This window comes from Zootoca vivipara, chromosome 11, assembly GCF_965207765.1.
Source record: "Zootoca vivipara chromosome 11, rZooViv2.hap1.1, whole genome shotgun sequence".
In the NCBI taxonomy this organism is placed as follows: domain Eukaryota; kingdom Metazoa; phylum Chordata; class Lepidosauria; order Squamata; family Lacertidae; genus Zootoca; species Zootoca vivipara.
The window spans coordinates 9,733,600-9,759,142 of NC_142594.1; the positions used below are offsets into that span (position 1 = coordinate 9,733,600).

At 41.0% G+C, this 25,543-nt stretch overlaps 1 protein-coding gene across 2 annotated transcripts; it reads right to left on the minus strand.

Annotated features, from left to right (window-relative positions):
• Positions 1 to 223: 223 nt before the first annotated feature.
• PDCD6IP (programmed cell death 6 interacting protein) lies at positions 224 to 25,543 on the minus strand. 2 transcript variants are annotated; one of them, XM_035129290.3, is made up of 18 exons: positions 25,247 to 25,543; positions 21,609 to 21,663; positions 20,832 to 20,901; positions 20,368 to 20,495; positions 18,713 to 18,866; positions 17,387 to 17,487; positions 14,866 to 14,982; positions 12,573 to 12,795; positions 11,795 to 11,918; positions 10,995 to 11,172; positions 10,193 to 10,304; positions 8,938 to 9,107; positions 7,224 to 7,472; positions 5,971 to 6,105; positions 4,672 to 4,766; positions 3,546 to 3,672; positions 2,166 to 2,344; positions 224 to 1,213 (listed from the first exon to the last, which is right to left on the minus strand). In XM_035129290.3, exons 1-18 carry the CDS (start codon positions 25,450 to 25,452, stop codon positions 1,027 to 1,029), a joined length of 2,610 nt encoding a protein of 869 aa, XP_034985181.1. In that variant the 5' UTR covers positions 25,453 to 25,543; the 3' UTR covers positions 224 to 1,026. The 2 variants fall into 2 exon arrangements, with proteins under 2 accessions (XP_034985181.1, XP_034985180.1); XM_035129289.3 differs by having other exon boundaries at positions 14,866 to 14,997.

Here is a 25,543-nt window from a genome sequence, read left to right on the forward strand (position 1 = left end):
ACCACATGCTTAAAAACAAAAATCTTGATTTTTAACTATTATTTCAGATATGTGAAACCTATGTTTAGCATGTGAACCTAGATTATTCTTGTGTGGGATTATCCTTCTATGCCTGCATGGACTGGGACCAATGTGGTATTGTGAAGATACGGTAAGCAGTGCTACTAGATTCATAGCAGTTCAAGCAGGTCGACACCACTTAAGATAAACCAGGAGCAAAATATCAAAATAAATGTCAAGTGTTTTACTTCTCAGCCAGTCATGAATAGCAATTTAGCAACATTTTTTGCAAATCATCACTGATAAACATCTTCCAACTTGAAAGCTAGTCTTCTGAAAGATTCAATAAAAATATGCAGATTTATTTTTCTTGCTCATTCTGGAGTAACATAATATTGATCTATGGAATCATTTGTATATTACAGGAACTCAAATACAACCAATCTCCATCCTTGAGTGTTTAGCAGAAATCTTGGCTTCAAAAACCAACGCCAAAGAGTGCACCCAAACTTCAGAAACATAACACCAGTTATAGGGTGGTAAGAAATATCTACTGTTAAACATTTCTAAACCATCTCTATGCAATATTATGTTGCACTTAAGATTTACAATGTCTTGATTGTGAGCTAAACTGATACCCAAAATACAAACCAGCAAAATATAGAAGGAAACCTGATTTAGTCTTGTGGACTAAATCTCACCCAGTGCAATTCCTTTTGCTTTTCATCTCAATTACCCCAAATACTATTTATAGTAAATTATTTTTTTTTTAATAAAGAATTTTGGTTTAAGTGTAGTTCACACCGTTTGCTGTAATCTAATTCTGTTCATGTACTATAGATGCAGCCTGCTGAGGTTTAATACAGTCAGAATCCAATTGGGAGCGCAGAATGTTTGAGAATCTAACCAGAGAAAAGTTACGGAGCGTTTTCAATACAGCGAGGTACACTAACTGGAACTAAAGATTTAGTATGCTTATTGCAAGTTTCTCTTAGTTATAACAAGCAGTGCTTCTTTGCAGATATGTTATTGCTGTGGATAAGGATATCCAGGCTGTTGTGGAGGGTGTTGTGGGTAAGGATATCCAGGCTGCTGTGGTCCTGGATACGGTGCTTGTCCAGGATTTTGGTACATAGCCGCAGGATTGTATGGCAGATTGAACTGGCCATACATGTAAGGATTGTAGCCCATTGGCATAGGCATCTGGCAGTATCTGTAAAAACAAAAAGTGGCAGGAAAAGTACAGTTACAATACTGCAGAGCACATAAACCTCTCCAGTTGGCCTTCTGAAGGATCTTCCCCCTCCACAGCCCTTCAAACCTTCTGCTAAAAAAACAGCTTTCCAGAATTTTGGAATCCTTAATAGGGTCTTAAAAGTCTGACATCCTCCCACCACAATAACTTCCACTAGCAACAGCTCTACTCTTAAGCTTTAACCTGGTGCTACTATTGCTTGTGAAACATGGGTCGCTTATAAACACCATCTCCAACTCCTTGAAAGATTCAATCAACAGCGTCTCCAAAAAATTGTTACACATCACTTGGGAAGACAGGCAAACTAATGCCAGTGTACAGGAAGAAGCAAAGATCACCAGTGTCAAAGCAATGATTCTTCCACATCAACTTCATTGGACTGGTCATCTTGTTCGAATGGCTGATTAACATCTTCCAAAGCAACTACTCCATTCCAAACTTAAAAATGGAAAGTGTAATGCTGGTGGTCAACAAAAGAGGTTTAAAGACTCTCTCAAGGCAAATCTTTAAAAATGGAGTATAAACACAGACAACTGCGAAACACTGGCCTACGAGCGCTCCAATTGGAGAACAGACCTTACCAAAGGTGTCATGGAATTTGAAGATGCTCAAACTCAGGATGAAAAGGGAGAAATGTGCTAAGAGGAAGGCAGGCCTGGCAAACCCTCACCGTGACCAGCTTCCCCCCCCCCCCCGAAACCTATGTCCCCACTGTGGAAGGACATGTGGATCCAGAATTGGCCTCCACAGTCACTTACAGACTCACTGTTAAGATCGTGTTTTTGGAAGACAATCTTTACTTGGCTATGAGTGATCATCAAAGCAGAAGAAGACTCTTGCCGAATAATTAAAAGCAATCTAATCTCTCAAGTGGTGCTTAAGCTACCCCCCCCTTTTTTTGCAAACTTACCCAGAGTATCCTGGATATGTTGGATAAGGCGGCCCCTGAGCCTGTGAAGGTGCTGTGCTAGCTGCAGAGCCAGCCGGAGAAGGTGCTGTCCCCATGGCTGCTTGTACAGGAGTAGTGAGTGCATTTGCCGAAGAAATCACCGGTGGGGGAGGGCGTGCTGGGGGCTGTGGTTTACTGACCTAAATAAGGAAAGTGGAGTTAGATGTGCGCTGCATAGACAAACTACAATGCTATCATCTGTGTGTGGCACTAAACAGTATAGGCTCTGAAAAACAAGAGGAAACAGGAGCCAAGAAACAAGGCTTCAAGTCTAAGCTCTGAACAACCCAGGGCTATGCTGCCTATTCCCTGTATTTTAATCCCAAGGGCCCTATAACCTTCTGGGGGTCACCTGCCAGTGTAGATACAAATATTACCTTTACCAGTTAACATAACTGTTACCTTTGTGCTAGTTCCAATAGTCCCTTATACACCCACCCGCTCTCTCCATCCACAGAGGTGAAGGACACCTGGCCAATTTGGTTGCCAATAAATATTGCCGCAGACATTTCTGAGAACACGGTCTTTCCAATGAGTTTGTTAATTGTCTTACTTTAAATGTTGTGAGGATCCTATGCCCTTTTAAAATGTGGTTTTGGGGGGTGAGGGGTTATTGGGTTGTTGTTTTTATTTTGATTATGTATTCTGTGGTTTTATATTTTGATTTTATTCTGTGAACCGCCCTGAGACCTCTGGGTATAGGGCGGTATATAAATTCAATTATTATCAATAATAGTAGTAATTCCAGTCAGGCATAAATACTGGGGGCGTGAAACTGCGTCACTGACAGGTGTGGCCTGGGACGAAGGGGAGCAGTCTAGCAAGAGGGCCAGACAAAGAGGGTACTATGTAACTACAGCAGGTCCACTAGATCTTTACAGACCTTGCTGATGGTGTCAGAACCTGGGGGCAACACAAAAGCAGGCCTTCTCCACAGTGACACCTACCGGTACATTCCGAAATGCTCTACCGCTGAAATGCTTTACTAAAAACCTCTTTGCTGGCTTGGGTTTTCCCTGACTAGTAACACTAATCCAACTGCCTTATAGTATTGCAGATATCTGGGGCACTGTTTTTATTGAAACTGTGTTCATGTTTTGTTTTTTTAATCGTTTCTATCTTGATAAACCACTTCAAGATTTGTAATGGTAAGTGGTATCATATCGTATACATTTAAATAAGCAAACAGAAATGCTACCCACCTGCAATAGCAGCCACCACGGAACAGGTGGTTTCTCATTCAAGAAACAGCTATGCAGTACCTGAGGCTGGTCACATTAACTTACTGGGACAAGAGAGCAAATAACACTATAAATTTGTTTAAATGGTTCCTTTACTTACCACGCTGGTTCTGGGAGCTGGAGTTGGAGTTGATGATGCTGGAGGTTTGTTTCCTCCAGTTTGGTATGCAGGCACAGAAGGAAAAGAAGGTGCACTGGGTTCTTTAGCAATACTTTGCTGCAAATCTCTTAAAAGGATAATGTTTTTCATAAGATTTGAAACATAAAATAGATTGCTGCATTATTCCCCTCCCCCCTAACTTTGAATTAAAATACACAGGGTCTTTGCAGAGAAAGCTACCAAGCTATTATAAAACTGGTCAAATTACCTCTGCAATTGGGTTGAGCTTAATCTCACCAAAGCTTATTAGAATTAAATGTGGCCTTTTCAGATCAAACCATATTTGAAAGAAGCAAAAATGTTGTTTCTATTGCAATTTCATTTTTATCACTCCTGTTGTTTCTTACATTGTATTTCATTGTGTTACATTTTGAATTCTATGAAATACAATAAAACACAGGGCTTAAAAAACAGAAGCAGCAGTCCTATTATAAACCACACAGCACCAAACACATGGCGTAAGCTACAAAAGGCAGAAAAAAATCATTAAGTGATTTTTAAGTTGGGGCACCACTGGAATAGAGGAATATAGCTGGCTCTATGCATAATAGAGTTCCTGCCAACCTAGCAGTTCGAAAGCACGTCAAAGTGCAAGTAGATAAATAGGAACCGCTACAGCGGGAAGGTAAACGGCGTTTCCGTGTGCTGCTCTGGTTTGCCAGAAGCAGCTTTGTCATGCTGGCCACATGACCTGGAAGCTATACGCCGGCTCCCTCGGCCAATAATGCGAGATGAGCGCGCAACCCCAGAGTCGGTCACGACTGGACCTAATGGTCAGGGGTCCCTTTACCTTTACCTTTTTTTATGCATAATATATGCATATTTAGCCCTTACTAATTGGCCAACTTCTTGACACACATAAAGAAGTTACTGCAGTATGACTTAAGTATTTCCTGTAATTTTCTCAGATTACTACCAAGCATTTACGATAAATGCATATTTATCATTTGAAGAGTCATCTCTGATCTCAAGACCCCCTGACTGGAAGGAAATCTTCCCTCAAAGGTAGTTAAGAAAGCCATTAAGATGAAATATCATCTAATATTTGAAGGTGGAGCAAGCTTACTTCAGAAGTTCATCTCTCTCCGTTTTGCGTGCAAACACAATGTCAGTGCATTTGTTTTGGAACTTCAGAAGGATTTCAGTCAATTCATTGTAAAACTAGGAAGGAAGAAAACAGTGACTACTCACCACCAGCAGCATTTTAAAAACAAAGCACTGGATATTGACATAAGTCATATTTGCAAGAAATGAGAAAACTAATGACAAGGAAACATTTTAGTCCACTGCTATTTCCAGCATTGCCACTAGGAAAAGTGAACGTGGAACTGCATACCAAGGAATTCTATGCAAACACAGTCTGCAGGTGCTTAAGGGGTAGTCTGAAGACCATATATGTCAGCTGACAATTCTCATGACCATGATTTACTATTTCTTCACTTCTTACTACATTACATTCTGGTCCAAAGAGCCATAAATAAGATGCATGTGCTTCAGATGGAACAAAGGTTCTGGTTTTAAAAGCTTAAAAAATTCGCTGTCCACTCAACATCAACAACTGGACACATAATGTACCTTGTATACAAAGGGAATGTATATCATCTCTACTGTGCTAAGCCTAACTATCACTGCAACAAATTATATACTGTTCCTGTTAGCCCAACCTCTTTCCTGTGTTGCCTCCATTGTGCCATTTGCAATCCTAGACTGTTTTGATTACAATATATCCCCACTAGTACCTGGGAGACCAGGATTCAAATCTCCACTCAGCCATGAAGCTCACTGGGTGACCTTGGGCCTAATCTACCCTACAGGGTTGTTGTGGAGATTAAATGAGAACTATGCAAGCCATCTCCAGCTCCTCGGTGAGAAAGGTGGGATAAAAGGTGTTATAAATGAATACACAAACATTCTTCAGTTTAAAACAATTAACACGCTGCCAGGGCCTTCCATTCTCTTTTTTTGTTTTTCTCTTCCTTCTTGTTCCCTATATTCCCATTTCTCTGCTTAAAAGAGGTGTTACAGGTGTTAACTTCAAAGGAGACTCAAGGCTGCAATGGGAGGAGCATATTAAGAACTCTTCTTTATTGGTTCTGTATAACCCAAAGGAATGTCATTTCCCAAACTTCCGATTTTTTGTTTCTATTTTGTTTAGAACTTATCTCTTTCAGTTTTATTGCTTATTGTCATTATAGGTAATAAATACTTGCTCCAAAATTTGTGGCATTTCAAACCCATCCCATCAAAGTAGTATTAAGTACATGAAACGTCACCCCATTTTCAACTTTTATAATTCAAGACCTGCGTTCTCTCTAGAATATAGTATACACATTCATTCAACTGGGCTTTTGGGACCTTAGAATACCTTTGTGCCTTCTCTCAGGTTGGCTACAAGTTCCACAAAATTGTCATTAGCAACAGCTAAATTCTTTAGAACTTCTTCTCTTAAATTGGATTCATTATTTGATTGCTTCATCTTAGAAAATTCCTGATGTGAATTCTACCATGAGAAAAAAGAAAACATTTTAAGAGGGTTTCGCAAAGTTAATACTATACCAGTGTTGTTAATACTATACCAGCATTGTTAAGACTATACTAGTGGTGGCGAACCCATGGCATGCCAACTCACTGCTGGCACGCATGCCATCGGCACATCCACGCTGTTGTTTTTTTCCATTTGTGCTCCTGCTCCTCCCTATGCTACCGTGTGCATCCACGGCTTAAACCCAGAAACCTTTTTTTTTTTTTTTTTGCTGGTAGCCGGCAATTGTGTCTGTTTTTCAATTGGCTGCAGCAGTGGCTGTTTCTGATTAGGCATAACAGCATTCATTTATTTGACCTTCGTGGGGTTTTTTTCGGCACTTTTTTCGGTGCTGTGTGGTAGTTCCCAGCTCCCCTCTCCAAGCCAGGCCTCGCCCATTCCCTTCCGTCCCCACCCACCAGCTCTAATCCTCCACAGGCCCCTTGCCTCCCACGGACCTGACCTGCCTGAGCTAGGAGGGCACTTGCGCCCGCCGCCTCTCTGCGTGCCTGGCCCAACCCAGCCTCACCCTTTTCCCACGGCGACATTGCCAGAGGGAGGGGGAAGATAGGGAAGACCACACCGGGATCACGGGCGGGGAGCAGGCAGGCAGGCAGGCAGGCAGGCAGCAGCAGCTGTTGGGCTGGCTGGCTGGGGTGGGGGCTCTCCCTCTCCTCCTGGCTGCTGCTGCTCACCTGGCCTCAGGGCTGCTCCGTCCTCCCCATTGCAGTAGCCCAAGAGCGAGCCAGCCAGCCAGCTAGCCGGGGAGCGTGCCCAGCAGGAAGAGGGAGGGAGATGGTGAGAACCGTGGCGGTTTTTTTTCTTTCTCTCCCCAAAAAAGCTCAACAATTTTGGGGAGCCCCCCCTTTTGGCACTTTGCGATAAATAAGTCAGTTTTGGTTTGCAGTTTGGGCACTGGGTCTCTAAAAGGGCATAGATCTTTACTAGGATAAATACATTTATCTACTAGAAGAAAATATTTGTGGCTGCGAGTCTGAATTAGTACAAGCACACTGAAATCAATGACTACCAGCACCCTGTCCCCCAGAGGTATCAACTGCCAAGCTGGCCCTTAAAATGTATCACAAAGAAGATACCTGAATGTTGGTGAGCAGCTCCTCCTGTTTTTTCAGGGTCTCCTGTACTTTGTGGGTGAGACTACCATAAATGCGATCCAACTCAGTGACAGAAATGGCTTCTTCATTTAAAGTACCATCCTGTGCAAGGGCTGTTAGGAATTTTGTTGTCATGTCAAAGTTTATTGCCTTCAGATCATTCTCTAATTGCTCTCTCTGCTTTTTCACTTCTTCCAGATTAGCTAGCAAGGATTTTAGGACATTCACCACCTAGAAAGCAAAGTGCAATTAACTGTTGGCGCTTTGAGGCACTTGTTCAAGTTTTATTTTCCACTATGTACCAGAAAGAGAAGAGTCAGAACTAGCAGTTGTTTTTGAAATACTTATTTTCTCCCACTACTGCATCATCAAGACTGTACGTTAAAAAAAAAATAGCTTAGCAAGGCTGGGCCTTAAAGAGGTCAACTAAGTGACAAGTTTGTTGCATCACAGAACACAGAGTTGACCCATCTGGGGCAAAATGAAATGGCATATCAAAGATCTGGCTGTGAAGTTTTCTGATTTTCTCAAGTTTTTCTGATTTTCTGATGATCCACAAAGTGGATCATGATGATGAGCTGCTTACAAAAACCTATAAATTTGTATCAGATAGATTGGGTGGGGATGGCAAACAGGGTAGGCCATTCTCCATTCCATGCCACAACACTCATGTAATCTGGGAAGGCCTTGCAGAACTTTTTAATGTAAAAAGCACAACACAAAAACCCCAATCTCCCGTGTCTCATTAATTTTTCCTTTCAAATGAAGTTCTGCCTAATAGATGATTAAGTTTCTGTGCTGCGTCGGAAGAGTTTAATATTAACATCATCCTCTCATGTACAAAATTTACTAAGTCTTGAACATAACAGTCCCTGCTTTCAGGCGTACAAAGTTAAAAAACAAACAAACCACAGAGCACATGGAAGAAATGGTGGGGAGGGAAGAGGAAAACAAGCAAATGCAAGCACCAATTGGTCTCTCATCAAAGCTGCTAAAGTGGGCTCTATTGTCACAGCTCTCCCACTGCTTTAACCAGGTAGAATTATTCTATAATTAATACTTATAAGCAGATCCCCAAACTAAGGCCTGGGGGCCGAATGCGGCCCAATCACCTTCTCAATCCGGCCTACGGACGGTCCAGGAATCAGTGTGTTTTTACATGAGTAGAATGTGTCCTTTTATTTAAAATGCATCTCTGGGTTATTTGTGGGGCACAGGAATTCGTTCATATTTTTTTCAAAATATAGTCCGGCCCCACACAAGGTCTGAGGAACAGTGGACTGCCCCCCTGCTGACAAAGTTTGCTGACCCCTGTCTGTGTTGCATTATCTTTAGCAATGTTTTTCCAATGGTTCACCTTATTTTAATGTCTAAAGATGCAACACAGTATGACTGAGGCCAAGCAAACACATCTTTTCCATGTAATCAATGCTCATTTAGGATCAGAAACTATGTTGAGATGCTAAATACTTGAACAATTGGCCCTGACTAGCCAGAGATTAGCTTCTGATCACTACAGCAGCATTGTGAGATGAACCCATGAAAGCAGCACTTTAACAGTGCTCCTATAATATCTAAGGGAGATTTTTACAACTCTTCACCCTAGGTTTTAAGTAGTCTATCAAACAACTGTTAAGGCAGAGCATTATCAATCAAGAACTGAATTGTTAAGAAACTTTATATGCAATTCTCTTACCTCACTTCCCTGCATAGTTTTTGCCGGATTTGCTGACGGAATTGCTGCATTCAGTTCTGGTTCTGGTTTACATAACAGTGAAATTGTATCACGATGCGTTTGGTAACGTTCCTTAACCTGTTTGTCAGCTTGCACAGCTTTATCCAAGATATTGCTGTAATTGGCTCCCTCTACAAAATAATAAATAATAATAATAATAATAATAATAATAATAATAATAATAATAATAATAATAATACAAAGGTTCATTCGATGTTCAAGTAAGGCTCTTTTTCCAATACACAAAATACAGTACTGTACAATTACTAGTTTAAAAACTTAGTAATATACTGAGTCTGCGTTACAAATAATCTAGTAAATTGGTGCTTGTGTGAATTTAAACAATTCCATTGATTGAAACCCATTTATCAAGATAATTTTTAGTCCACCCTTCATCACATGCTCCCAGGGCTGGTTCCAAAACAGTAAAACACTAAAGTAAAAATAATTCCAAAACAGTAAAACACTAAAAATACTTCAGCGCATAACTTATAAAAACAGGTATGATTCTCAAACTCATCCCCACCCCCATAAACCACTCAAAATCTGCAGATTGTCTGGGTCTACCCTTAATAATTTTTATGTTGTAACAACTGCAATGTATTGTGCTAGATGCTGTATGGTTTTTATTTTTATCGCTCCTTTGGTTTTAGCATACTTTATCATACTACAATCTGAATTCCACAGATTTTAAGTTGCAATATAATAAAATACAAGAAATAAAAGCAGCAAAAACTTTTTTAAAAAAATTCAGTCTCAATAATGAAAGCATTCTATAGCTGCAGACAATGTGAGACAATGAGTAAAACTTAAAAATAGTTGATGAGGTCCGTAATGAATCAAGTTAAGGTTCTTCAGCATAATGAATTCTGAAGTATAGAATTAAGTTGCTCTCCTATCTCCATTCTGCACCTTTCCCCAAAGTGTAAGCAAATATGATACATTTCATCCTATTATTTGAAAATCTTACTATTCTGAACTGATATGTAGTATAAACCACTTTTTGCCATTAGTGTGCTAAACCTAGGTAACCAGATCAGAGAGGAGCTTAGAAGAGGCCACCTGTTGTTCAGAGTCCAATAAATGTTTATCTCTGCTTCCTCTGATGTCTTTCCTTATCACTCCAACCCCTTTTGGGAGAAATCTGAACACAGAATCAGGTTCATGCCAATATATTTCAGCAACTCAGTACCAAGTTACGAAGAACAAATATTACCTGCTCTTAAAGGCTTATAAAGGTCATTTGATGGTGTTCTTTGCCAACGTTCCTTGAACTTGTTCTTTAGCTCATTATCTGTTGTTTCTTCTTCATTCAATATCCTTAGAGACTAAAATTGTTTAAAAATATTTTAATTAAATAATGTCAAACCATAAAGAAAGGCTGGATCTTTGCAAAGTGTGCTGAGTGTAGGCTTCACCTGTATCATAATTAACTTTCCCCAATTATTTGAATGGCATCCAATTTCAACTTAGTCTGGATTTAACCAAGAAAGCAAAATTCAACAGTGTTCATGCAAGGTTTTGAAAGCTGGAGCATTCGTTGAGCAAACAGTAGTGCACAGGCATAACCGTTACAAGAATTATGATAGCAGCAGTTGTGTTAGTCACTGTGCACTCTCTTTCACAAGTGGACAACATCCACAGGATTTGGCTGTCCGTCTGTGCTAAAATGAGGTTCCTACTTAGTAGAACAGTTGTTGTGCAAGCAGACTGCCAGAATTGGGTATCATCCAATGTCTTTAGAATGAAACAAATCCAGTGCTGCTTTGAAAACCTATCCCCTATGAACACCCAATACATATATTTACACACACACACACACACACACTATGCATATACATTGGAATCCAATCAAATGCAATCTATTTTTAAAACATATGGTGATCTAGTTTCTTGTAAATAAACAAAGAAAGTGTGAGAATTTATCAGCTCAGGTTTTGCCACTACCACAATATGGTAAAATGCAAGTTGATGTGCTAACAGTGTAGACTATTGGTACGGTATTACTGTAGGCTTACCTCATCCAGAATCTCTCTATTTCTCTGTAACAGTTCCGGAAGATCTTTCATCAACTGATCAATAGTTTGGACACCTCCCTGTTCAATCACAGACTTAGACTTCTGCAAAATGGACTGAGGAACACTATCCCCAGAAACATCTTCTATGGCAGCGGGGAGATTGAGGGAAGCCAGCACTCTGGGAAGGACAATTTGACACTTCAATTGACATCAACCAGCTTTTAAAGACACTTGACTGACAGTTTGTTGGGAGTTAACATTCCCGTTTAACAATGTGTAAGAATATACTGTCTTCTCTTGTACCATTCTGTTTGCTGTAGCCAAAAAGTAAAATTACAGGTGGCCCCCTATTGACGCAGGGGTTATGTTGCAAAGCATCGCTTGTGTAGGTGAAATTGCGTACGTATAATGGAAACCCATCGAAAAAGCCTGCAAATGCCCACCTCGCCCTTTTAGGGATGTTTCAGTGATGTCTTTATGACATTTCTGGGTCACTTCCAGGTTGAACATGTGTAAATAGGCAGGGGTGGGGGGCTGCCTGTACCAAGTATTGCTGAAGTAAAAGTCAAATTGTCCAAACAACACAAACTACTTGATGGTGTCACTGCTAATGAAGACTTCTTTTTGAGTGCCATTGTACTCTTCTAATGCTAAACACAATTTTGGCAACATATAAATTTAAATGACATGAAAACGTACCTTTAATAATACTGAGCTTCTGTTTTATTCCACAGTGTCTCTTTGGCATGCCAAGTGAACACAATGTTTTAGCAAGTCAGACATCAGAATCATCAACTCACCCATTTGCCAGATTGGTGGCCTCCCTCATCTGGGCTATTGATCTGTTAACCAAGTCTGCCTTTCTTTGGTTGTAGAGAGTGAGAGCTTGCTGCACTGCCAGGGGAACCATCTTCTCAAACAAATCTATAAAATGAGCAGTATTACTAAGAAGACCAAAAAAACCCAATGCTTATACCTCTACCTCCCAAGGGTACTTATCCGGAAAGATCAAACCACCAGCACATGCTCTCCATTGCCTTCTGGAAAGGGAAGCCTTTCAACCAAAATTTTAACACAGGCAAAGTATTGACGTTTAACACGAAAACACCTCAAAATAATTTTTCTTCTAACAGGCTTTTGCAAATGGACTTTTAATGAAAGGGCTGGTGCAGTAATGTTTTCATTTAAATTATCTGTATGGATTTAATACGATTTAATATATGCATATAGTTTTACTTCTAACAATGCTTAATTGTTTTAATTATTGTTTTTTCTATGTTTTTAGCAGTTCCCATTTTTATCTGTAAGTTACCTCGGGTCCCATCAGGAAAAAGGTTGGGTGCAGGTGAATAAATGAGCAACTGCTCAGTGATAGGCAAACTAAACTTTCAGAAGCAGTTTGTCCATCTTCAAAACGGAAAGATTACCAATACATCTCACGATAGCACTGAGAGATTGGGAATAAAATATACTCCCTTCAAAAGGTTATAAGTGCAAAAACATTAGTCCAAAAATTAGAAAGGTATTGTTGGCTGTAATGTATGTTAAATAGTAGACTGCAATAAGAAGCCTGCTTACCAGTAAATTTCTGACTCAAGGGGACAACAACTGGAGTGGCTTTCACAAGACTGGCTTTTCCAATAGGCTCTAGATCTTTAAGATCAGGTATCCTGTCATGATAGATGAAGTCATTGTCCTTCTTAGCAGCTGTAAGTGCACGGCTGATTTTATCAGACAAGTCTTTTACATTTATATATTCATCATAGCGAGATGCCACTGTTTTTACTAGATCGGCAGCATGCTAAATTAAAAATAAAGTTAAAGTTAACACTTAGTTTCTACATACAACTGCAATATCTAATTTAGACACAATCATGACTATAAGGGTAACATACATATCTGAAAGAGTTTGCAAGGTATTTGCCAGGAATTTACAGAACCAAATCTTTAGTTTCTACTCCAATGCTTTCTAACATAATGTTCAGATATCCTCTTTTACAGTGCAATACTGTACATGCCTACTCAGTAAGCCCTGTTGTATTCCATGGGACTTACTCTCATGTAACTGAATATGGGATTGAAACTTTGAATGCCAGTAGAGTTAAATATCTAAACCAGGCATCCCCAAACTTCGGCCCTCCAGATGTTTTGGACTACAATTCCCATCTTCCCCGATCACTGGTCCTGTTAGCTAGGGATCATGGGAGTTGTAGGCCAAAACGTCTGGAGGGCCGCAGTTTGGGGATGCCTGATCTAAACTGTTTCCCAAAAGATACATTTCTGTTTCAAGCTAGGTCAAAGTCCCTAAAAAACACTCAGCAATAAAAAATAAACCCAATAAAAATGAATAAACCATGGTGTGTCCAGAACATGTTACTCTTATAGTGCTCAGGTGCCTTTTTAGTGACAATATATTTGCTGCAAAAAAACCTTTTCCTAGAACAGGAGGAAGAGGAAATATGAAAAGACAAAAAGCTTGGTATTATGAACAGAAAGGTGTCTGTATATACACACACATGCTTATTCACATTAAGCATATAATGCCAATCCTGGCCTGACTGCACTGGCTACCAATTAGTTTCCGGGCACAATTCAAAGTGCTGGTGTTGACCTATAAAGCTCAGAACCTCAATACCTCTCTCCATATGAACTGACCCAGACTCTGCTCTTGTCATCCAAGGCCCTTCTCTATGTCCCGCTTCCCTGAGAGGTTCGGAGGGTGACAGTGCAAGAACGGACCTTTTCTGTACTGGCTCCCATTTGTAGAATAATCCCCCCAGAGAGGCTCACCTGGTGCCATTGTGACATGGCTTCAGGCACCAGGCAAAACCATTCCTTCTTTACCCAGGCCTTTAGCCATTAAATAATCTATGTGGCATGTTAAAGGTGTGGTGCAGGGGAGATACGGTAGTTATGATGATTATTTTACTATTATGCTTGTGCTGTGTTTTCATTACTACGCTCCGTAAAATGAGTTCTTATCGTTGTACACCACCCTGGGATCTTTTCATCAACGGCAATATCTAAATTGAAGAAATAAAATAATAACAATGATCTTTATTGTTATTATCCTTGTTTCAATGTCAATGTGGAAACCACTAGGAGGAATGAAAGCCACTTCCACCTTAAAATGTTTATTTTTGCTGTTGATTCTTTGTCTGTCTGTCTTTGACTCTTATCTGAGACAGTTCTTACTATCTTAAAGCAGCAGTATATTTAATTCTTGCCATCAGGCTGCAGTTCAATTGAAAGTGCTAATGGGAGGGGAAAGGATTCCCGTGGAGTGTGCTTGAATGGCACCTTTAACACAGACGTGGGTTGTCATGCGCAAAGCAGCACTGCTTACCTGGCTTCCCAACACCACAAGTTGCTACTGGTTACTGAGAGTGGGAGGTTTGAGGCAGCAGGCCCTTGGTAACTGGCAGTAGCATATTAACGCTGGAAAGCCAGGCAAACAACGCTGCTCTGACTAGCACTACTGATTTGACCCCTGGAAAGCATGGCAAGGGAAGCAAAAAAGGGGAAATGATTTCCAGGATAATTGCTTGAGTGGTACATTTAATACGTGTGGCTGCAGCTCAATGAATCTCACAACTTTCTTTTACAATCCCTTGGATTGCTTCTGCGGAACACAGTTTGAGAAACTCTGTTTTATCCTATAGAATTATCATCCAGTTAATTTTTTTATTGTCAAAATGGAATACATTAGTTAACACTGTTGCAGGCTTGGACTTCAGCCTCCTAATTGAGGTTGAAATCAGATGCAAGATGATTTTAAAACGTCTTCAGATATCCCCCCCCCAAACATACTTACATCTTTCTAGAGCTGGAACCAATTATAGCATTCTAGAAAGGAAATGAAGTTACTCACTTGCAATCTTGCAATTTCTTCGCCAAATTTCTTCTGCTGCTTTGCCAGGATAGACTGGTGGTATTCTGCATTGGCCTGCATTATGCAGTGTTTTGCTGCCAGAACAGGAAACACCTCCTGGAAATAAAAATACTGACCAGGGGAAAGTCCAACCACATAAACCATCACAGACAACATGGGATGCAGGAGGAAAGAGGAAGAAGAAGAGGACATTAGAGTCACCCAATTAATGGTTTAGAAAGGTTAAGACATGAGAAGCCGTGGACACCCACCCATGTAACATTACATGGATGAAGTTTGGTGGAAGTATGAGCACAGCTCTGTATAAAAATAAATATAATTTGGGCACATTTTAAATTTGCTTAGGATTTCAGTTCAGCTAGCTGAACCCAAGCTTAGTAATCTTATTTAACAAAGATTAACAACTCAAATAAGAATGAGGAAGTACAGCAGGGATGCCAACCAACTATTCCATATAGTTTCAACTATATGAACAGAAGCCAGTATAAGATCATACAAAGGAGAAATGTAGAGCCAACTTTTGCCTGTTACAAGGTTCAGTTATGTGGGTCAGTCCACATATGCATCTATGTACAGCTTTATTCCTCTGCATGGCAACTGCTTTTTCTTATTTGGAGCTTTTTAGCTTAGAGAAAAGGCAAAACAAGACGTGATAGAAGTGTATAAAATTATACAAAGTGTGGAAAGAGGGTTTAGAGAAACAGTTTTATCCCTCTCTCATAACACTAGAACTTGAAGTAATGTTGAAATAATGTTGGAAGATTCGGAACAGACAAAATAAAGTATTTCTTCACATACTGCATGGAGAACTCCAGAATTTGCTCCCACAAAAGGTCATGACGGGTGGCTTCAAAAACAGGATTAGACAAATTCATGGAGGATAAAACTATTGATGGTTACTAGCCACAATGTCTGTGTTCTACCTCCATGGTCTGAGGTCTCTGAATGCAGTTACTAGGAATCACACATGAGGAGAATGCTGCTTTCAGGCTTCCCACAAACATCTGGTTGGCCACTGGGAGAACAGGATGCTGGACTAAATGGGCCATTGACAGGCTTAAGTTCTTACTGAATATTAAATACATAACCGCACAGAAAGAGGTAGAGATACATAGAGCATAATTCTTCAAGGAGGAGCTACTGTGATTGTAGAGTTGTTCTTGAGAATCCCTATGATCTGCCAATTCACATGGGAAGAATAATTCATCTTGAAGTTGCTGGATATGACGATGCGGAAGAGACAGTATGTGTAAACTTGACATAGCAAAATGGATGCAATTGTTGAAGCAGCTTCTAATTACTTCCCTGCCAATGATTACGTAAGAGGTAATATCATGTGCTATTTGCTGCCTCACTGAAAGTGCTTGTGCAACAGGAATTCAAACTTTAAAATATTCTTCCAAAGAAAGCTTTGGAAGGTCTACACATACAACAAAATGTGGTGGTAGAATACAGTAATGTTAAAAACCTGATGCTTTCCTATGAAACATACACACAGTCTTTAAAAATGATCTCCACCTGCAACCAGATTTAAGGTTTGACACAAAATAGGCTATCTGTGTTGCACATGTAAACAAGGTGTAAGTTGCCATAAAATGAATGAGTCATAATTACTGAACTGCATACCAGTGCACATATTCCAAGGTTCATCCTGTTATCAGCTCCTCCTGCCTTTCCTAGCTCACTCTCAGTAGCTGTACTGAGCATGAAGCAAAGGGGGGAAATCTAGTGGGAAAGCAACACCCTGCCCTTTTACTAAATTAATTTTAAAAGTGTTGACACGTGAACTCAAGCAGCCACTATATCAAGGAAAAGGAGGGCTGTTGAACCTGAAAACATAGCCTCTCTGAAAATTTAAGTATTCCTATCCAAGCCAGCAGCAATGTCTCCTAACAAAAGCACCATATTACTAACTCGCACAGGCCCTTACACCAACTCTAGAGTTGAGACTCCATCCAAATAATTGAGATGCAAGTGCAGCTAACGTACATGTTGAAAAGGGGGAAGCTTGAAATAACATTTTTGCTTTTATTACCTGTTTCTGAAAGCCATGAAATCATGCAACACACACATACTGCCACCAAGCCTATCTCAAGATCAGTTTCTTTGGTTGTGTAAGAGGATGGTACAGTAAAGACTGAAGCATGAGTTCCATTAGGAAGTATGTTAGTTTGAATTAATTTTAGTAAAGAATTGAAACCACATTCCCAGGCAGAGGGGAGAATCAGAGAAACATACAAAATAAAAAATTTGTAAAAAAAAAGAAATTCAAGTTCGCTTTTTTACAATCAAGTAGTATATGAATTTAAATAAATAAACCAGATTGTCTAACTGAAGGACATAATGTTGAAGCAATAAGTTGGAATGAATCCATGTGCTTTCCTCAATCTATAACAATTAGCAAGTATTCATTGGATTCATGTGGGATTCTTCAAAATTTAAGTTACAATTCCTAAATTTTCCTTTCTTCATAAGCAGCCTTCACTAGGAAATTACTAACCTTGGGTAATGTATCCTTGTACTGACACTGTTTGAAAGCATCGCCGTAATAGTCAGCAGCTTGATTTGCAAGTTTAGCAATGATGGCATCTTTCATTTTATCTAAAACAAAATATAGATGCCATTAAAACATGACAGCTTGAAAAGCAGTAGCAAGGCAGTACATTTTGCATGTACAACTTACAAGAGTAAGATCATATTAAAATCCAATGGAAATGTGTGATCTGTGTTAAAAGTTCTGAATATTTTATGTACACTAAAGCAGCCACATTGTTTAAATTTAGAAACTTACTGACTTTTAAAGAATTTCATTCAAATCCCTTTGAATTAATAGAATACAATATTTCTAAGAAATGTCTAAATCAAATAATAAGATTTCCAAAGGGAAGTCCAGTTATCAGACATTATATTCCACATCTACAACATAAACCTGGTAGAAGAGCCTTACCAGGGTTTGCAAGCTCTAATCATGTCATTGTTTTGAACCACACTCTTTAAATCCAAATATTAACTAGGCTGTTGTGTGAAAGTTATATTACAGCGTCTTCAAATCTGCTTTGCAAATAATCCAAATGGTAGATGCACTTCTGAAAGGGATATGATGATCCATGCTTCCCCCCACAACTACTGCTCCCCACACTTTCTAAGCAAATTTATAAATCAAATGTCAATACTCTGACAATCTACTAGCCCACAATCTTATTAAGCTTTCCGAAATACATGATCTTAATTAAAAAAAGACTAACTCCAGAGCTGTGCTTGTTTGTAACCAACAGCATGTTACTAATAGATTTTATTGCCCATACTATTTTGCTTGCTGCATTGTGTTTAAGATGGGATATAAATGCATATATAAATAGAGCAAAATATGAAATAAATTTATCAAGTGGCCCAATCAATTTTCTACATTACTAAGGGTAAATTAGTAAAAGACAGTGGTTCACTAGCTGCTCCTTAGCTGTGGTGGCAGATGAGGTTGCAGAATGCGCATGTTAGAGGACACAGTGGAATATACAGTCACCCCCTATTTACGTGCGTTCAATTTACACGTGGCCCCAGAAATCTGGAATTAGGGAGAAGAAACCCGAAGAGCCTCAACAAAGTGCCACTTGCCGGCTTGCAATGAGACCCTCCCCAGAGCCCGAAGGGGACATCCTCTTCAAACTCCGAGGAAGGTCTTCTCATGAGCCAGATCTAGGTTTGTTGAGACTGCTCAGCTGACCACATTAAAAAGCTTTTTATTGAAATTAGGAGCAATCCTAATTGTTGTAGTTCCTAGCAAAACAAAAAAGTGAAATGTAAAAATTTCAAGTAGATCATTACATACCTCTGGTAGCTTTTAGAAAAAAGACTTCTTGAGCCTGAGCCAGCATGATTAGGCTTAGTGTTCCAACTGTATCTGGGGAGATGTCCACTGTAGGTTCTCGACTTAATGATGAGAGGACAGTATCTTTAATGTGCTGGAAGGCACCACTAGCAAACTTGAGAGAAAATGATATTCTATTAAAGACACATGTTTGATATCATGATGAACAAACATATTGCATGTTTAGGTTCTGCTGGTTTTGTATTTAGTAGAACTCAGATTTTTGAGCTAGACCAAGTGACTCTATCACCAACAATTCTCAGGTTGCAGCAAGACAGAGAGGCAATGCTGCTTAAACATTGAGAGCTCAAAAGTCACATTTTGTTTCTAAGCCTGTAAAAGATACTTCCTTGTATTAGAAAACTATATTGCGGCCTATTTTAAACTGCTATGAAAGGGAAATCTATAAAAGTATAATTATTTAAATCATTATGATGTCTGTGTCGATATCCAAGAATGTTGTTTGTTATTTCTTTCCAGGACATCTGAAAAAAACTGACAGTACTCCCATCTGTGCAAACAGTGAGGGGGTCAACTGATGCCTTTCCAAATTCCTTCAACGGTCTCAGAGTTAAGGCCTATGTACTTCCCTCAGCAGCTCAGACCTTTTGAAGTATGTAGACTAACCTTCCCCAACCTGGTGCCTGCTAGATGTTTTGGACTACAACTCCCATCATTCCTGACCACTCATCATGCTGGCTGGGGCTGACAGGAGTTATAACAACAAAAAACAAACAAACTGAAGGGTACCAGACAGATGGTGTAGACAGTTGCCATGATACAGTTAGCTGTTTCATATGCTTCCTCAGTTTTCAAAAACAGAATGGGGTGGGGTAGGCTTTGCTCCCCAGCAGCCTCTCATATTCCAAAGAAAAGTGAACACATGCAGTTCCAACTATGCTTTTCATAGGATTTGCACCCTTTTAAGTTGGACTACTGGCTCCCTATCTGAACCAGAATAAATTTGAAATGTAGCATGATGCCCTAGGGCAGGGGTCCCCAAACTTACCCAGCTTTGGGTCGGTGCCCGCCGTGTCGACTGCACGGTGGGCCGGAGGGTGGGGAGCGCGCACCCAAGCGCATGCGCACACACTTTTACTGGCGCGGTGACGCGCTTCCGGGTCGGGGAAAAGCGCCGAAAATCGCTTGTGCGCATGGGCCTCCCCCGCCCCGGAAGTGCACCAGAATGACATTTGCGCAAACATCATTTCCGGTGCACTTCCAGGTAAGGGGAGGCCCATGCGCACAAGCGATTTTCGGCGCTTTTTTCCCAACCCGGAAGTGCACCGCCGCGCCAGTAAGAGCGCGCAGCGGGGGTCGGCGCGGGCCGGATAAAAGAGGCCTTCGGCCCGTATCCGGCCCGTGGGCCTTAGTCTGGGGACCCCTACCCTAGGGCATCCAATGAATATATGGCAAAGCTACAACTTAGATCCAGGTTTGCTGTGTTTCAAAGTGAATAAACCCTTTGCATGTTTCTCACCACCTTGTCCAACAATGAAAGGTCATTGCCCCACAACCAAGGTGTAGCTTTTTGAATATACAATCAATCATACATAGCCAAATTTCAAGACAACTAATAGCAATTTCAATCATATGTTAGAGGGGAAAAGAAATACCTGATAATGTTTAGCAGCAGCTTTCAATCCTTCATCACTGTCAAGATTCTGTTCTGCTGCTATCTGGCTAGCCAGTGCTCCACAATTGAACAGCACACAAGTCTTCTCATAGCCCAAACTTGCCAAAGCTGAAACAAAATATCCACAGAAAGTATGCATTTTGTGAGTATAAATATTCTTATTAATTAAAAAATGCCTTAATGCACATTTTTTTTTACAAACCTAACTCAACCTTGAGATAGAGAACATATGCCTGCATTCTACGTATAGAATCACATTTTCAGGAATCCCCTGCTTGCACTCAGCCAGCTGGTAAATATAAATATATGGCTTCTTTCAAATATTGATCTTTTAAAATGATGACTAAAAACATGAATTGAAAGGTTGTATAAATTTCACTTATTTTTCTGTATTTCAATACAATGCAATTTAACTCAGATTTCATTTTCATAGGAGAAGCTTACCAAGTTTGACAGATCCTCCAAAGAGTGAACCTTTGTCAAAAGCATCTTTCCAGGTAAAGGTTACACAGATCTATATGAGAAGAGTAAGTTAATTTCCAGTTTTAAGAAAGATATGGATCAGTCTTCCCCATCCTCTTACCCTACATATGTTGCTGGACTCCAAGGCTCCTCAACCCCATCCAGCAAAGCCAATGGTCAGGGCTGATGAGAACTGTAGTCCAACAACACATGGAGAGTACCAGGATTTTTGGGGGGAGGGTAATTGATGCAGACATTCCAAGAAAATCTAAGCAGAAATACATGCCAAACGCAGACAAAAGTTTTTAAGCTCAAAATAAGAATTACATTATTAAGGAAAATGCAGAACAAATTGTCAGGAAAACTGCAACAGTTTGGTGAAAATGGGGGCTCTGAACACATTCACAGCAATCTTTGTCAATCTCTTCTATCAAGCAAAAGCACATCTGGACTTGCAGCCTTCACTCCATATTAATAACTACAGGCATGTTGAACACAGTAGTTATTTGAACTGTCATTAATTTTAATGAGTGTCATTTAAGTATACACATCCAAATCGCTTGTGAAGCCAGTTTGCTTTAAAGCATTGGTCCCTCTTTCCAAGTTTACAACAGTTATAAAATGGGTGCTATTGTTCTTCAAGGATAAGACTTCAGTCTCATACACATGAACAGAAACTGCCATCCACTCAATTTTATGCCGCTCTTGGGGCATTTCAATGCCTATCAAAACAATGTTTAGAGAGACGTAACGCATTACCTGATTCTCAGAAAATGGAAATTTTGGCTCTATGGAACACAGCTGATCATAGTATCTGAAATAAATAAGTAAATATGCGTAAGATTAACAGTGATGTTTTCTTTATAAAAAGTCATAAAGTGACCATCAACATACCAGGAAAACAACAATGCAGGAATTTCAACTAGATCACACATTATCTAAGTCAGATGTGAACACTTCAGAGATAACCATTTTGCATTCTGCGGACGTTTACAGATTGCAATTTTAGCAACATGTTATATCAATATATTGATCATTATTTAGGTAAAAATGCTTTTACTATAACCACTAAAAACTCTTTTCAAATCAGTCACTAAATTACTTCAGTGAATGAGCAAGAAGTTGTGGACTATGGCTCTTCCTTTTATGAATTTTTATTTTACAGCAGCATTAGTTTCAAACCAAGCATTTGAAATAAAGCAGTACTATATATATATATATATATATATATATATATATATATATATATAATCATGTGCTCACTTTTTTGTTTATTTTAGAACAGGAAAACCTTTGCTTTGTTTTTTAACTAGGCACTTTCTTTTCCCAATTAATAACAAAAAAAGAGCATTTTCCAGAGTTACTTCTGGAAAACAAGTTTGTATGTGCCTAGCCAGTTATTCACACCCGGTGGGCCACTGAAATGCATTTTATGTGCAGCTGTCTTTCAAAACTGCTTGGAAACTGCAGCTAGTCCAGAACAGTATGGCAACATTGCTAACAGGGATCATCCGAACAGATCACAGCTTGTCTGTACAGTATTGAAACAACTCCACTGGCTCCTAATTAAAGTCAAAATGCTGGCCATGACATTTGAAGCCCTAAACAGCTTAGGACCCAGATATTCCTTGTAATGGCTAACACGTATCAACCCACTCACTGAGGTTTTTCTCTGGGTGACACCACCTACAGTACTGTGGGTGGATTTTTTGTTTCCTGTGGTGGCGCTTCCCCTAGAGACCTCATTGCTATCATTTAGGCATCAGGTGACAGAGACATAGCCAGGCAACCCCTGTCTAGCAACAGCTGGTGCTGGTGAACCAGCTGGAGGTGGAGAAAGACAATCCATATCATCAAGACTACTTGTTCTCAAGTGACAGAGTGCACAGAAACAAAGTCAGATAGTTCAATCTACATACGTGGCCCTTTAGAGGGAGTGTAGCCCATTAAGAATAGATTGCCTTCCCATTTCCCATATTTGAGCTAATACCAAGCCACAGAACCTTTGACTTGTCAGAATTCATTTTCAGCTTTTTGGCTTCAATTGAAGCCATTACTACCTCCATGCACTAAAAAAAGGCACAGCACATTTACCAAATGTAAATGTGCTTTATTGCTTAATTATTGGTGTCACTTTGCTGCAAATCTCCAGGTGCCTACTCAGGATGGCTTCATACACAAGTCAGAAGAGCATAGGACCCCATACAAAATTGTCATAGGGAAAGTAAGCAAACACACCTCCTCACTGCCACTCTGGATTTGGCCCTGTATGGTGAAGCCAAACCATGGAAAAATGGAGTCTCCAGCCCCCAACCCACAGAACAGGTCCAGGAGGATGTCATGGCTGACATTACTCCTCCTGTCTCTCCCCCAACAGAGGTCAATCAAGAGTGTCAAATGCAGTTTTGGTGCTAAAACCAGGCATTAGGCCAGTTTGTCCACCCAGGGTGGTCACCACAAACCAAAATCCTGGGATTATTCAACACCATACCAGAAACCACCTCTGCCAGATCAGTTTGACAGACTACCAGGTAGCTAATGTCTAAGGGAGAAATTCAACATAGCACTAAGGAGATCACAAGCATTTCTGCTTACCTGGTGGAACAATCCCCCTTCTACTCCCTCCAGGTGCTGTTCTGGGGGTTCTCTTGACCCCCCCTCAAGCCTATTTAGGGGTGGCCAGGGGGAGGAAAGGGGAGAATATTTCCAAACAAAGTGTTTGAATTGTTAAGAGCAACAATTTAGAATACATGCTTGCTCAAAAATTATATGAAGTTCCAAAATGGGAAACTTTATGTACGTCAACCCACCCTAATTTTTAATGGCATTATCATTTGTAAACTCTTCTTTCATTCTGATAAAATCCTTTTAAAAGTATCTTATGAGAACTGGGACAGCTGGAGTTCTTGGCCCATTTATAAAAATCATAAAGCAGAAAAACTGGTTCTCCTACCTAGAGAGTGAAGTGACTATCCCAAAAGTTTAAAGGGACTTCTCTTAGGTTGCCGCCCTGTTTGCAAAATGGAGCAGAATTAATCTACACTATTTGACTTATACTGTGCAGCATTCAAGTTCAGAATGCCAAGCAGCAGGAGACGGGGGAAATATGGCTTACTGCAATGTTTCCCAACCAGTGTGCCTCCAGATGTTTTGGGACTACAACTCCCATCATTCCTGACCACTGGTCTTGCTAGCTAGGGATGATGGGAGTTGTAGTCCCAAAACATCTGGAGGCACACTGGTTGGGAAACACTGGCTTACTGGAGCATTTACAAAACAGAGCATTGCTAACAGAAGTCCAGTGTTTCATACGCCAGGCAGTGTTACCTTACGTCAAAGTCTGGGCAGTAGGGACACACCTAAATCTGCTGCTTTGTGCAGGGCCTTCTAGATCAATTTCTCCCACAGTATAAACTTCTGTACACACCCGGAAGTTCCTTCGCTTACCACCGACAGCATTCCTCTCACCGTCAATGCTTCCCCATCTTCTCCCTACACATTTCCCACCTGTAATCATTTTGTGCCCTGCCGAAAAGTTAACAGATCCCCATATAATGCAGCCCAACCGAAAGGGCACCGGAGTCCATGAGAAAAGACAGGTGCTTGCTCCCCTGCGCCCCCCCCCCCCGTTATGGAAAGCCTTGGGCTCAATTTTCTGAACACATCTGCTGGAGGATAAGCTCCCACTGGACACAGCGATTCATTTCCAAGGAAACCTGCATCGGATTGCCCTGTTGGGACGTTTGTCCTCTGTCCGAAACGACGCACTTTGGGAAGAGGAAGGCTGAGAAGGGGCAAAGCAAGAATAGAGCATGGAGGCGGGTTGGGGGAGGGTTACCGATGACAAGTACAGACGCGGAGCGGCGCCTATTTCGGAGCAGCCACTCCTGAATCAACACTCCTTTAAATGAACAAGATCTCCAGAGTTGTACGATAATAATAATAATTATTATTTTTAAAAAACCGAAGGCGAAGAGAAGGAAGGAGAAGGCGCCTCCCTCTCTGGGTTGTGTAAGAGGGCGGAAGGTAAAGTACGAGAAAGAGTGTTGGTTTAAATTCGCTTAAAAGCACATCCCCAGACGGCGGGTGGGGAGGAGTGCAAACCCTGCGCCGAGAGACTGTGTTGTTAACTTTGAACCGGCGGCGGCAACTTTTTTTTTTGTACCGTGTCTGAGAAAAACGAAGTGTTCAGGACGTTTTCGAGTCCGCGGCTTCCCCACCCGGCGCCTCCGCCTAGAGCAGAGGCCCAACGGCTTCGGCTCGCCGGTTGAGGGCGCGGCCGAAGCGCAGCGTCACTCTCGCCGTCACCTCACCTTTTCTCTCCCCCCTCCTCCCCTGCCAACGAACGCCAACGGCCGCCACCAACGCGCGCGTACTCCCCTCCCCCGCTCGCTCACCTCAAGAGGGTCTCGAGCGAGCTCTCGTGCTTGTCGAGCGCGCGCCCAAGCGCGCTCTTGCGCAGCTTGTGGAGCTCCTCGGCGGCGCGAACGTGCTCGGCCTGAGACTCCCCGCCAGGGTAAGTCTGCTGGATGAACTTGCACAGCGGCTTGGCCAAGTCCACCTCCGAGGCCTTCTTCAGCTGCACGGTAACGAACGACGCCATCTTCGCCGCCCCCGCCGGTCGGCTCCTCACTTCCTCGGCCCCAACTCAGCGGCTTCAGCGCCGAGCCCGCACTCCCAACTCACTTCCGGCC